The sequence below is a fragment of the Bufo gargarizans genome, chromosome 9, assembly GCF_014858855.1.
Source record: "Bufo gargarizans isolate SCDJY-AF-19 chromosome 9, ASM1485885v1, whole genome shotgun sequence".
NCBI classification, from domain to species: Eukaryota; Metazoa; Chordata; class Amphibia; order Anura; family Bufonidae; genus Bufo; species Bufo gargarizans.
Window position 1 is genome coordinate 176,496,601 of NC_058088.1, and position 13,436 is coordinate 176,510,036.

General features: G+C 44.2%; 1 protein-coding gene across 1 annotated transcript in view; it reads right to left on the reverse strand.

Annotated features, from left to right (window-relative positions):
• Nucleotides 1-13,436, reverse strand: part of LOC122919842 — a 46,884-nt gene that overhangs the window by 16,644 nt on the left and 16,804 nt on the right. The window contains exons 8-11 of the mRNA XM_044269031.1: nt 11,494-11,738; nt 2,554-2,806; nt 1,454-1,567; nt 1,149-1,202 (exon numbers count right to left, since the gene is read on the reverse strand). Of these exons, the coding sequence (XP_044124966.1) occupies nt 1,149-1,202; nt 1,454-1,567; nt 2,554-2,806; nt 11,494-11,738 (666 nt within the window). The remainder of the gene's footprint in view (nt 1-1,148; nt 1,203-1,453; nt 1,568-2,553; nt 2,807-11,493; nt 11,739-13,436) is intronic.

Genomic DNA, 13,436 nt, shown 5'->3' on the forward strand with positions numbered 1-13,436 from the left:
CTGAGTAGAAAGGTGAAGTATTTTCACATCCTGTTTTTTTAAGATCAGTATCTCTGTAATGCCATGTCCAGGAAATAGCTACATATACAGCAGCCATGTTAGCAGCTATGGGGTCATAATTCTGTCACACAGTCACCCAGACTTCATAGAAATGTTATTCCCCTGCTCTTTCCTACTCTTTTTCTGGTGGGTCTTTCTGTTAGGCCTCATGCACATAACAAAGCCATGCTGTAAGTAGGTACAAAATGCTAAATGTCTCCGACAACTATATTGGGACTCCATGAGCAGCAAAGGGCTCCATATCATATCAAAGCCTGGGCTCACCAGAGGATCTTCTGATACTCTGGTTGACCAGCTCGACCTTATCAATGTTCTGGATCCATAAATATGTTAATTTCTGACTGATGGAAATCAGTCTCCAATATTCCAAACTCGTAGGGGTCCAGGAGGTTGAGCTATGTGGAGCTGTTTGGAAGAGTCCTCAAGGTTGGAGAGCTGTACAAAGGCCAAAGGACAATAATCATCTGAATGAGCCTTCATACCTGATTGTTGCTGCCCTATATAAACATGCCCAGAGATCAACAAAAAAATGAGAAAATGCCCTTTTGTGGATGACTGCATCTTTTATGTGGGCACCAAACAGCTTGCCGTACCTCAGCTTCCTGGGACCTTTATACAAAGTGTGACCTTTTATTTGAAACACATTGAGATATGTTAACTCTAGCCAATACACAATAGAATAATGTCAGCCAAGACCTTCTAATGTTGGTGGACTATAACACATATGGGGGATTGTCAATTCTCCCTCAACAGCAGATGTTAGAGGAGATCAGCATCAGGCAGTGGAAATCAACATGGCCATCCATTTGTTCTCGGGAGATAAGTTGTCACCAGAGGTGCCTGGCAGCAACGTTCCCCCCTTCTTCCCATTCACAACACATGCACACTGGGTCAAGCTGAGCAGGCAGGTGTATGAGGGGATCATTAAGATATCGGTTGGCCAACAGCTATCTCGTGTATGGCCAGCCGTAGGAAAAGTCTCATTGGCCATGACTAGCCACCAGCTTCCAGTTAAAGGGAAAGTACAGATTCATCTGAATTTCACATTTGTCATTTTATTTTATTATATGTAAAAGTTCTTTACTAACCTTTTTCACCTGGAGGTCCAACCTTTCCTGGTCCTCCCACAGATCCTGTTTGTCCTGGAAAAAAATACCAATAGACTTATATACAGTATCATACATAGAGAATGGGGCCCTATACCAAAGGTAAACATTAGGCCCCTTTCAGGCTCTGCTTGACACCACCACATCCCTGTGCAAGATCTCACCGTCCATCACAATGGGGACAAGACCAAACTGGAGCCCCATAGCAGCTGCATGGACTACCCCTATGGTATGTGTGTCCACTTATTGTAAGATCATAGATCAGCAGTTCTTCCCTTTGTACCAACCTGTTTCTCCCAGTGCCCCAACTTCTCCTTTTTGACCCGGAAGGCCAGGATGACCAGGGCAGCCTCGAAGAATTGACAATTTGTCAGCGTCCCCAATACCTAAAACTTTCACTTCTGTCAATAAAAAATACACATAAAATGGAGAACTAAAATATTACAAGCATGTAATAGACATGGAAATGGAAATGAAATGAAGACCAAAGGAACAAATACAAGATACACTCATACACAGTATGGGGAGTTCATTTACAGATATACTGCGCTGGTTCCTGACATATGTGTGTTTAAAGGGAACCTGTCACCAGGATTTTGCGCATAGAGCTGGGGAAATGGGCTGCTAGATGGCCACTAGCACATCTGCAGTACCCAGGTCCCATAGCTCTCTGTGCTTTTATTGTGTTAAAAAACAGTTTTGATCCATATGCAAATGACCTGATATGAGTCCTGTGTCCGGAGATGAGTCAAGCGGAAAGGAGCCCAGCACCGCCCCGCGTCCTCCGAATCTCCTCCTTGCTGGCTGACGTCACAGAGCTGGAGCGCCGAAATCTCGCGATGCGCGAGCTAGCGCATGCGCAGTGTCAGCATCATGTTCATTCCCTGTACTGGCATCAGCACAGGGAACAAACTACGCATGCGCTAGCTCGCGCATCGCGAGATTTCGGCGCTCCAGCTCTGTGACGTCAGCCAGCAAGGAGGAGATTCGGAGGACGTGGGGCGGTGCTGGGCTCCTTTCCGCTTGACTCATCTCCGGCTACAGGACTCATATCAGGTCATTTGCATATGGATCAAAACTGTTTTTTAACACAATAAAAGCGCAGAGAGCTATGGGGACTGGGTATTGCAGATGTGCTAGTGGCCATCTAGCAGCCCATGTCCTCAGCTCTGTGCGCAAAATCCTGGTGACAGGTTCCCTTTAAGGCTATGTTTACACAAATTTTTTCATATGATTTTTTCAAACATTGCTGTAAAATGGCTGTGGTATCATAAATCTGTGCTACTGTTGTCACGATCTTCACAAAATCATGGCAAAAACCACAATGCAATTGTAACTTGTGAACACAGTCTAAAGAGTAATGATCAGTTGCTCATGAAGTACTCACCCGGACATGACTGATCACTGCTACAAAGCCCGGACACCATTCCCAGCAGTAGTAGTACTGGCACATGCATGACGGCCTCCAGAAGTTGACACCAGTCTTCCAGAAGCAACAAGTACTTTGGAATAAGTTTGGAGCCACAAACCTTTTCTTTTATATATATATATATGTCATGCCCCTCCCCCCATAGGGGACTGCATGTTCTAAGAAAGCTGTACTTTCCCAGCCATGTCCTTATTAAATATTTGCCAACAGGCTTAATGATACATAGGCCTCAACTGTTTATGCTGCGTCCCACTAGCTTACGTGGGCACTGCAAAAGCTTGTTTTTGTCATCTCTAATATCATGCTGTATTGTATTATTATGTGAAGTCCCTGTTACCAGGCTGTCAGGTGCATTACTTACATCCACCACTAGATGGGGGTAGCAGCATGGTATATATAGGACAGTTCAGGCCTAGTTAGGGAGTGGAGAAGATGTAGTGGTTGAGTTTAGAGTGTGGAGGGGGAAGGAGAGGTCTCCTCTCCTCTCAGCTCTCTCTTGGGTTCCACAGCCCAGAGGAGCCATTGTGTATCTCAGTATCAAGCCAGGAAGATAGACAGAGGTGAAGTCTGTATTCCACCATTCACTCTTCCAGAGTAGCAAGTGGATTTCGTCAAGTTTATTGTTGGATAAAGACAAAGGAAGGACAAAGCCATTATTCTGGGCTCTAGGCACCTTTGTTTCTAGGTGAAGGACTTATTAGCGTCCGGCAGCCTCACCGTTTTTCTAAGGACAGATAAGATTTCTGTTGCATCACTTGTGTGTAGAAGATAAGGACTTGAACTACCTCAACTGAGATTGAAGCAAGGCAAAGAGCTGAATATCAGTGAGTACATAACTACCTACTATAGCCTGACACATTACTACCAGCACAGCCTGTTACTGGGATTCATCGCATCCAACTTGCATGTGTATCAGAGACTGTTTTATCACTGGATGTAAACTGTTATCAAGAACCTGGTTATAGTAAAGTGCACAGTTGGATTTAAACCTGCCTCGTCCTTCTAACTTCATACCACTACCACTCTCAACATTTTGCACCATCAAGGTGCTGGCGTCACGACATTACTTAATTCAGGGGCCCAGCCGCACAAGCACTCAGAAACCCGAACACCATCAAGGGCACCTCAATCAGCACCTGGCCAGTGTCCCCTGTAATAGAGTGTGCCCCCTTCACTGCACTGCTGGCCCAGGGAGGCGTCTGCTAAACCGTGAGTAACCAATGTACTGTCTTTACACTTCAGCCCACCGTGAACCTCACGTGTTCTACCCCTGTGGACTGGCACGTTGCATTTACTTTACAAATTTAACTCATCCCCTCCATATACCTTGATCATATACCTGGTAATTCCAGCCAAAACCTTCTTATGACACGTGATGATATGTGGATCTTGGACTCCACCAGTGTCGTATTCTAAAGAGTTTCCACGACATTGTAGAAGATCAATTTTGAATGGACTGTCCCTTTAAAGAGGTTGTCCCACGCAAAATCTCTTATCTCTTAAATATATAAAAATGAGTTTCTGTCTGTCTGTCTGTCTGGACGTTCTTTATGCGCGACCAAATGACTTGACCGATCTTCACCAAATTTGGCTCACACGTACGTCAGGTGTCCGAGAAGGTTTTAGACCGGGTCTCAGCTCTCTAGGATGTACTGTTCCTGAGATATTCGCTCTCTAGGACGTACTGTTCCTGAGATATTCGCTCTCTAGGACGTACTGTTCCTGAGATATTTCCAAAAAATGACCCACATTAGCCAATACAAGCCTGCAAGTCTTACTCTTCAAATCCCAACTGCCATAAACACAGTTTTACTCCAGGTTTCCATAACAACCTAGCCATTTTTCTTTACTGCTTAAAGGGCGGGCACTGTGGAGGTCACTATTTTTAAAGGAGTGCGGGCACAGTGGAGGTCACTGTTATTAAAGGGGAGGGCACTGTGGAGGTCACTGTTTTTAAATGGGTAGATACTGTGAAGGTGACTGTTATTAAAGGGGTGGGCACTATGAAGGTCCCTGTTAAAGGGGAGGGTACTGTGAAAGTCACTGTTAAAGGTGGGGTTACTGTGCAGTTACTGTGAAAGTCACTTTTAAAGGGTCAGTCACTGTTAAAGGGGCGATCACTGTGAATGTCACTGTTAAAGGGGCGGTTACTGTTAAAGGGGCTGTCACTGTGAAAGTCACTGTTAAAGAGGCGGTCATTGTGAAAGTCACTGTTAAAGGGGCGGTCACTGTGAAAGTCACTGTTAAAGGGGCGGTCATTGTGAAAGTCATTGTTAAAGGGGCGGTCACTGTGAAAGTCACTGTTAAAGGGGCGGTCACTGTTAAAGGGGCGGTCACTGTTAAAGTCACTGTTAAAGGGTAGGTCACTGTGAAAGTCACTGTTAAAGGGGCGGTCACTGTAAAGGTTAGTGTTACAGGGGCGGTCACTGTGAAAGTCACTGTTAAGGGGGCAGTCACTGTTAAAGGGGCGGTCATTGTGAAAGTTACTGTTAAAGGGGCAGTCACTGTGAAAGTCACTGTTAAAGGGGCGGTCACTGTGAAAGTCACTTTTAAAGGGGCATGCAATATATCAATCTGAAGTCGCATTCACCAGATCTTGCGGTCGACCAGAATGGAGCCTACCTCCAGCCCACCTGGAGCCCTAGATCCACACAAGCTCCTGAGTGTACAGTCCAATGAACAATAGCAAAGGCAGCAGCGGATCGCTAGGACGGGCTGGTTTGCGATCATGTGACCAGAGCCAGGCATGTGAGTGCGATACTCCGCCTCCCTGGACATGCGCTCTGCAGGCAAGGGGGCGCGATACCGGCGTGCTGCATGGAGGTACGTGTTCCTTGTAATACACTCTATACATGGGAGGATTGTTGTATGTATATGAGGTGATTATATATTCACGCACCTGTTATAGGGTGATTATGCATTTGTGATTGAAGTATGCTATTGGCCATGTCCGTGTGTGGAGGTGTGGCTTTTACTTTTTAAGCAGGGGTAATTGGGGATCACTATATGCTTGACAAAGGCTATGTTATAGCCGAAACGTAGCATTTTCCTGTAACCACGCTGTCACATGTAAGCAGTTCCCAATAAAGGGATTTATTTTTTACCGGATATGCTGCCTCTGCTATTGTTCATTGGACTTTTAAAGGGGCTGACACTGTGGAGGTCACTGTTAAAGGGGCTGACACTGTGGAGGTCACTGTTAAAGGGGCAGGCACTGTTAAAGAGGCTGGCACTGTAAAGGTCATTGTTAAAGGAGCGGGCACTGTGGAGATCATTGTTAAAGGGGCGGGTACTGTAGAGGTCACTGTTATGGGGGAAACTGTTGATATATTTTTATGACACACGGAACATGAAATGAAATAGATGAAATATACCCGTGCAAAGTCTGTCTGTCTGTTCTTTATGCGCGACCAAACGACTGAACTGATCTTCACCAAATTAGGCACACAGGTACATGAGGTATCCGGGGAGGTTTTAGACCAGGTTTTAGCTCTCTAGGATGTATCATTCCTGAGATATTCCCAAAAAATTACCTGCATTAGCCAATAGAAGCCTGCAAGTCTTTCTCTTCAAATCCCAATTGCCATACACATGGTCACATGTCCCTTATCAGCCAATAGAAGCTCGCAGGCCTTAGTCTCCACATACACACAGTTTAACTCCAGGTTTCCTTAACAATCCAGCCATTTTTCTTCACTGCTGTAGGTCAGCTTTTAGGGCTACACGACGACAATATGGCTCACGACACATAGGGCACAACTACACTGCGACATTGATCTAGCACAACAATCTTTATAATGATAGTCTATGGTGTTGCACTGCGACATGCGACATGCTGCGACTGTGACGAGACAGTCACATAAAAAAACATCTTGGATAGATTTTTTGAAAGTGTCATGTTGCAGTCGCAGCATGTCGCGACATTGTCGCGCGACACATGTAGTCATGTAGCCGTAGCCTTAAAGGTGCAGGGCGCTGTGTAGGTCACTGTTAAGGGGGCAGAATCACTTAGCAGGATTTTCCAGATATTTGACGATTATAGTAAATATGCTGGACTCAATATAAACTGGTCCAAATCGGCTTGCATCACAATTGATCCTCTGAATAATCTAATACCGGGCCCATTAGAAATTAAGAGAATAGATGAACCTGTAAAATATCTATACGCTTATCTATATGCTTCCCAAAATACAGGAAATTAGGAAGAAAATAGAGGTATGGAAAAAACTATATGTTTCGATGGCAGGTCGTATTTCACTGGTGAAAATGTGTATTCTACCCTCCTTTAACTATATTATAAGGAACGTGCCTGAAATATTTCCCAAAAGAATTTTCAAAAAAATAGCTTCCCTACTTGCATATCCGGGAGAGAGAGGGCGGACTATCCGCCCCGGATTTAAAACTCTATTTTTCTTCTGGCCATATTAGAAACATGATAATATGGAGCAATTTACAAAGATATAAGATGATGATAGCAGGTATCAACAAAAAGTTTGAGAACTGCAGTATCTTCCAATTGGTGGAAGCTGACATTCTGTCACAACAGCAAATCAGTAAAATACCGTTACATACCGATACCTTATTGTGGGATAATACTCATCTTATAGAACTAAAGTCAATTGAACAGAAATCTGGTGGAAATATGGAATCTTTAGACTGGGTCAGGTATGGAAGGAGGGAGATATAATTACATACTTAGACCTTAAAAATGAGTGTGGAATTGGGAACAAAGACTTGAGCTTTTTCTATTTACAACTGAAACAAGCTCTACGAGCCTCGCCAGGAAGGAGAACACAAATTGCTACCCTCCCACAACCCTTAGCCAACATTTCTAAATTAACAGCGGGAAAGAAACTGGTGTCTAGGACATATGAATGCCTGTTACATCAAAAGACAAAAAAAAGAGCAGTTAATTGCTTAATGCATAAATGACAGGATGTCCTTAATTCTCAACGGGAAGAGATTTGGGAGAGGGTGATACAGGCCAAAAATGGGGTTTCAAACAGTTTCTCTCACAGGATCACTCAATTTAATATATTATACTGGTTATACTATTCCCCTAAGATCTTGATGAAATATTATAAATCTAAATAATTTAGTTGTAAAAAATGTGGGCAGATAGGTGTGGATGATGTGCATATACTTTGGACATGTATAAAGACCCAAGATCATTGGACATTGGGGAGATAGTGTGGCACCTACGGTCAAGGAATGGGAGAACCTTGCTAGAGTCTCGCTTGTCAGAGAGGAATTTCACCTGGTATCTACTAAGAAAAAATTAAGATTTGCTAGATTGTAGCAAAAATGGTTAAGATGCAGGGGATGGTCGGTGCAGGGGATGGGACTTGGGGGGGGGGGGCAGAGGGGAAGAAAGGGGGGAAATTCATATATATAATTATTATTTTTATTTTTTCCCCTCCCCCTATGGGGGGGAACAGGCAGCGGGGAAGAGTGGGTGGACAATAAGTAAAACTGTATATATGCTGTTTTATAATGTAAAACAAACTAAAGTGATTGTTTAAGAATGTATGAATTTTTGTAAAAATAATAAAGATTCATTTATAAAAAAAAAAAAAAAGGGGCAGGGGACACTATTAAAGGGGCAGCTGCTGTGGAAGTCACTGTTAAGGGGCAGGGGCAACTATTAAAAGGGGAAGGGCAGCTGCTGTGGAGCTCACTGTTAAAGGGGCATTCACTGTGGATGTTACTGTTAAGGGGGCAGGTTGCTGTGGAGGTCACTGTTAAAGGGGCGGACACTGTGGAGGTCACTGTTAAGCGGGCAGAGGCCACTATTAAAGAGGCAGCTGCTGTGGAGGTCACTGTTAAGTCAGCAAGGTACTGTGGCAGTCACTGTTAATGGGACAGGTGCTGTGGAGGTCTCTGTTAAGGGGGTGGGCACTGTGGAGGTCACTGTTAAGGGGGTGGGCACTGTGGAGGTCACTGTTAAAGGGGCATTCACTGTGGATGTTACTGTTAGGCCCCTTTCACACGGGCGAGAATTCCGTGCGGGTGCAATGCGTGTGGTGAACGCTTTGCACCCGCACTGAATCCGGACCCATTCACTTTAATGGGGCTGTTCAGATGAGCGGTGATTTTCACGCAACGCAGGCCCCATAGAAGTGAATGGGGATGCGTGAAAATCGCAAGCAAGTGCGGATGCGGTGCAATTTTCACACATGAGGTGAGTAAATGTTTTATTTTTTTAAACCCCTCATGACACATTGTTCTATGCATTCTGTATTAAGACTGCTATTATTTTCCCTTATAACCATGTTATAAGGGAAAATAATAAAATCGACAGAACACTGATCCCAAGCCCGAACTTCAGTGAAGAAGTCCGGGTCTGGGTACCACAAATCATTTTTTTCCCACGCGTGTGCAAAATGCATCGCACTCGCGCGGAAAAAACACAGCAGGTCAAAGTTAAGGGAATGGGCTACTGAGGAGGTCCATTTTAAGGTGGCGTGGCACTGTGGGGGGGGGGGTCAGTGTTAAGGGGTGAGGGGCTGTGGAGTTCACTGTTAAGGGGGCGGGGTGCTATAGAGGTCACTGTTATGGGGGATAATGTCAATATCCTTTAACGACACATAGAAACAATAAATTAAATAGAAGAAACATACCCGTGCGAAGCTGGGTGCTTCTGCTAGTATTCTATAATTTTCAAAATAGCACCTGGATCTGAATATTTTTGAGTTACAAGTTATTAGAAGTTTAGTAGAGACACTGAGTTATTCAATAAAATACATTGCTATAGCGCCACCCACTATTAGTTTCCTGTTTTAGTTTGTTGCACATGCTCAGCTCCATCCTTCAACTGCCATTAGTATATAGTATTAGATGCAGTGACAGAGCTGCAGCAGAAAGGACACACACCCTTTGAGCTGTGATAGGGAGAGAGCTGCAGCAGAAAGGACACTCCCACTAAAGTGTGATAGGGAGAGAGCTGCAGCAGAGCAGCAGCAGAAAGGACACACCTCCTGGGCTGGTTCTAGCCTTATTAAAGAGAGATTATCATGTTCTATATCATGTCTTATCTATTTTTATTAGGATAACCCCCTTAAAAGAGTTGGCCCATCTTACACATTGGTGGCATATGGCTACAATATGTGTCGGGACTCGAACCTGTGACCAGCCACATCCCAGGCGGTAGCCCTGCTTACTAGGCTACCGTCCTCTCTGGACATTCCTCCCTGAAGCCTATTAGTTAACCTCAGTCTCGCCAAGCCTTGCTCATCACCCTTGATTCCCCACACCTGGTACTTCCCTATATAAGTCCAGCCCCTTGCACTCCAGTTTGCTGATTATTGAGCTCCTGAGCCTTGATCAAGCTGCTGCTCTTGCTACTACTGGAAGCCCACTGCTGACCAGGAAATGACTACCGACTACTCTTCTGCTTTGTCCCTACCTACTGAACTGCTACCACCGTTGCCATCCGGATTGTCTGACCACGCTTACTGCCGCCTGCCCTGACCCACCGCCTGCCTACCGACTACACCTCTGCCAGACTTCCTGCACCTACTACCTGCCTGTGGTCCTTGCCACTGGGCTCCACTCCTACCTCAAGCCAGCTGTCCTCTGACTCAGGTGAGCCCGTAGGACTGTTACAATATGTCAGCAATGTCAGATAGGTGCGGGTCCCACCTCTGGGACACCTATCTCTAAAATGAGACTGTCAAAGAGAGGGAAAGCGCATGCATGGCCTGATCTCCATTCACTTCTTCTATGGGAGTCCTGGAAATAACTCAGCCATTTCTGGAACTCTCATCGAAGTGAACTGAGACCGTACCGCGCAAGCGCGACCACCTGTCTATTTACCTTTATGAGATTTCCAGAAATAGCCAAGCTGGAGTTTGGCTGCTTTCAGCACTCCCATAAAACTGAATGGAGGGTGGCCGCCCTTGCGCAGTACGCCCTCTTTCAATTCTAGAAATAGGTGCAGGTCTTAGAGGTGGGACCCGCACCTTTCTGACATTGGTGGCATATCTTAGCGATATGCCACCAATGTGTGAGATTGGCAAACCCTTTTAAAGCATGTTCTTCTTCAGGGACTACATGTCTTCCATTTCATGCTTAAATGCTACATCTGGTGTCTTGAGATGCTCTCTTTGGTATATGTCATACTCCGTCCTCTCAGATAATAAACTAGGTATAACTTACAAGCTAGACCCGGCATAATACTACGTGACAATCAGAGTTTACCCATAAACAGGAGATGGGTTTTTCCTTATGGGGAGCACTGACACATAAAAATGACAAATATAAATTAAAATACAAATGATATATGGTAGGTGGGGTAAGTTCTGTAGACAGTTGTGATATATGAGGCCCATAATCCTGTTTTAATTAGATGAAGTTCCCGAAACTTATATTAATAAAGCAGCCAATGAAAATGTATTAATATAATAGATTTATTGATTTACATACATTTTATATATAGGATATTAGCATTAGAAATGATGGCATGTGGAGTCATCGGTGGTTAATTGGAGGCCCAGCATTGCTTTTGCCTTTGGGCCCAGGAGGCCTACACCTTCCCAGTCCTACCTAGAGACAGATCTATAGGGAGCTATTTACAAGGACTAACTATGGGAGGGGAGGCTGGCGAGACATTTGCACTGGGTGCTGGGCCACCGCAAATTGGTTACAGTATTAAGATACAGGTCTAGAGCTTTTCCTTCACCCCAGGTGAAGGAAAGCCTAGTTAGGACCAGTTAGGACCAGGCAGCCAATACACTCTGCCTTCTGCAGCTAAACTGAACCCTTCACCCACCAGGCCCGTGCAGTCAGGGGCAATTATACTGAGCTTTGGCATCCATCAATGGCGTTATAAAATCAATACAAGAATCTTTGAAGAAATATTTGAAAATCCACAACTTTCTGGGACTGTTCCTCCATCTAAACAGGCCTAATCTTCATTTCTGCATGCTTGTACGAGTATTTGTACCCTCTGGCAGTAAGCCAGTTGATGCCATCTGCATTAGATGTGTGCACTCCTAGGTGGTAGAGTCCATTAAGGTTTGCATTGTGACAATTGTTATACCACCAGCCGCCTTTAAACATCGAGGAACAACTGCCCTCATGAATGTCGTTGTCTTCATCTTTAGTACTAAATTTATAGTTGTTAAGATCTCCCATAGAATCTCCTGCAAAATGACAGAGACATATCAAATATCAGAACATTTTAGGAGTCACTGGTCTTCATCCTCATGTCTGACGTTATTCCACCGAGAATTCCACTCTATACAATTAGAGATGTACGTAGAAGAGACCCACAGCAAAATTCAACATGCACCCATCAAGTACAGAAAGAATGCGACCACATGGGGCATAGTTTGGGATTCAGATTTATTGCGGATCTGAGAATTGGCCACTTCAAGGTACAAAATAATAACAGAAAACCAAGATACAAACAGTGACCATCATGGATTGCATAATCTAACTTCATTCCATTAGGGGGTGAAGCTCTTTGGTTAAAATAGTATAAAAGCTGGACCTTTTCAGTTAAAAATTGAGATAGATGTATCTGTGTAGAAAATTGTTCCCAATCGATAAGTACCTTCATTCTGTATGTAGTTAGGACAACTCTAGGTGAAGTGTGGATGTAATTATATAATTAGTGTGTTGTATTTAACCCTTATTTGTTGTAAATTTTCAATTCTTTGTATTTACAGTTGCAAAAAAAAGTATGTGAACCCTTTGGAATGATATGGATTTCTGCACAAATTGGTCATAAAATGTGATCTGATCTTCATCTAAGTCACAACAATAGACAATCACAGTCTGCTTAAACTAATAACACACAAAGAGTTAAATGTTACCATGTTTTTATTGAACACACCATGTAAACATTCACAGTGCAGGTGGAAAAAGTATGTGAACCCTTGGATTTAATAACTGGTTGAACCTCCTTTGGCAGCAATAACTTCAACTAAACGTTTCCTGTAGTTGCAGATCAGACGTGCACAACGGTCAGGAGTAATTCTTGACCATTCCTCTTTACAGATCGGTTTCAGTTCGGCAATATTCTTGGGATGTCCGGTGTGAATCACTTTCTTGAGGTCATGTCACAGCATCTCAGTCGGGTTGAGGTCAGGACTCTGACTGGGCCGCTCCAGAAGGCGGATTTTCTTCTGTTTAAGCCATTCTGTTGTTGATTTACTTCTATGCTTTAGGTCGTTGTCCTGTTGCAACACCCATCTTCTGTTGAGCTTTAGTTGGTGGACAGATGGCCTCAAGTTCTCCTGCAAAATGTCTTGATAAACTTGGGAATTCATTTTTCCTTCGGTGATAGCAATCCATCCAGGCCCTGATGCAGCAAAGCAGCCCCAAACCATGATGCCCCCACCACCATACTTCACAGTTGGCATGAGGTTTTGATGTTGGTGTGCTGTGCCTCTTTTTCTCCACACATAGTGTTGTGTGTTTCTTCCAAACAACTCAACTTTGGTCTCATCTGTCCACAGAATATTTTGCCAGTGCTGCTGTGGAACATCCAGGTGCTCTTGTGCAAACTGTAAACGTGCAGCAATGTTTTTTTGGACAGCAGTGGCTTCCTCTGTGGTATCCTCCCATGAAATCCATTCTTGTTTAGTGTTTTACGTATCGTAGATTCGCTAACAGGGATGTTAGCATATGCCAGAGACTTTTGTAAGTCTTTAGCTGACACTCTAGGATTCTTCTTCACCTCATGGAGCAGCCTGCGCTGTGCTTTTGCAGGCATCTTTACAGGATGGCCACTCCTAGGGAGAGTAGCAGCAGTGCTGAACTTTCTCCATTTATAGACAATTTGTCTTACCGTGGACTGATAAACAGCAAGGCTTTTGGAGATACTTTTATAACCC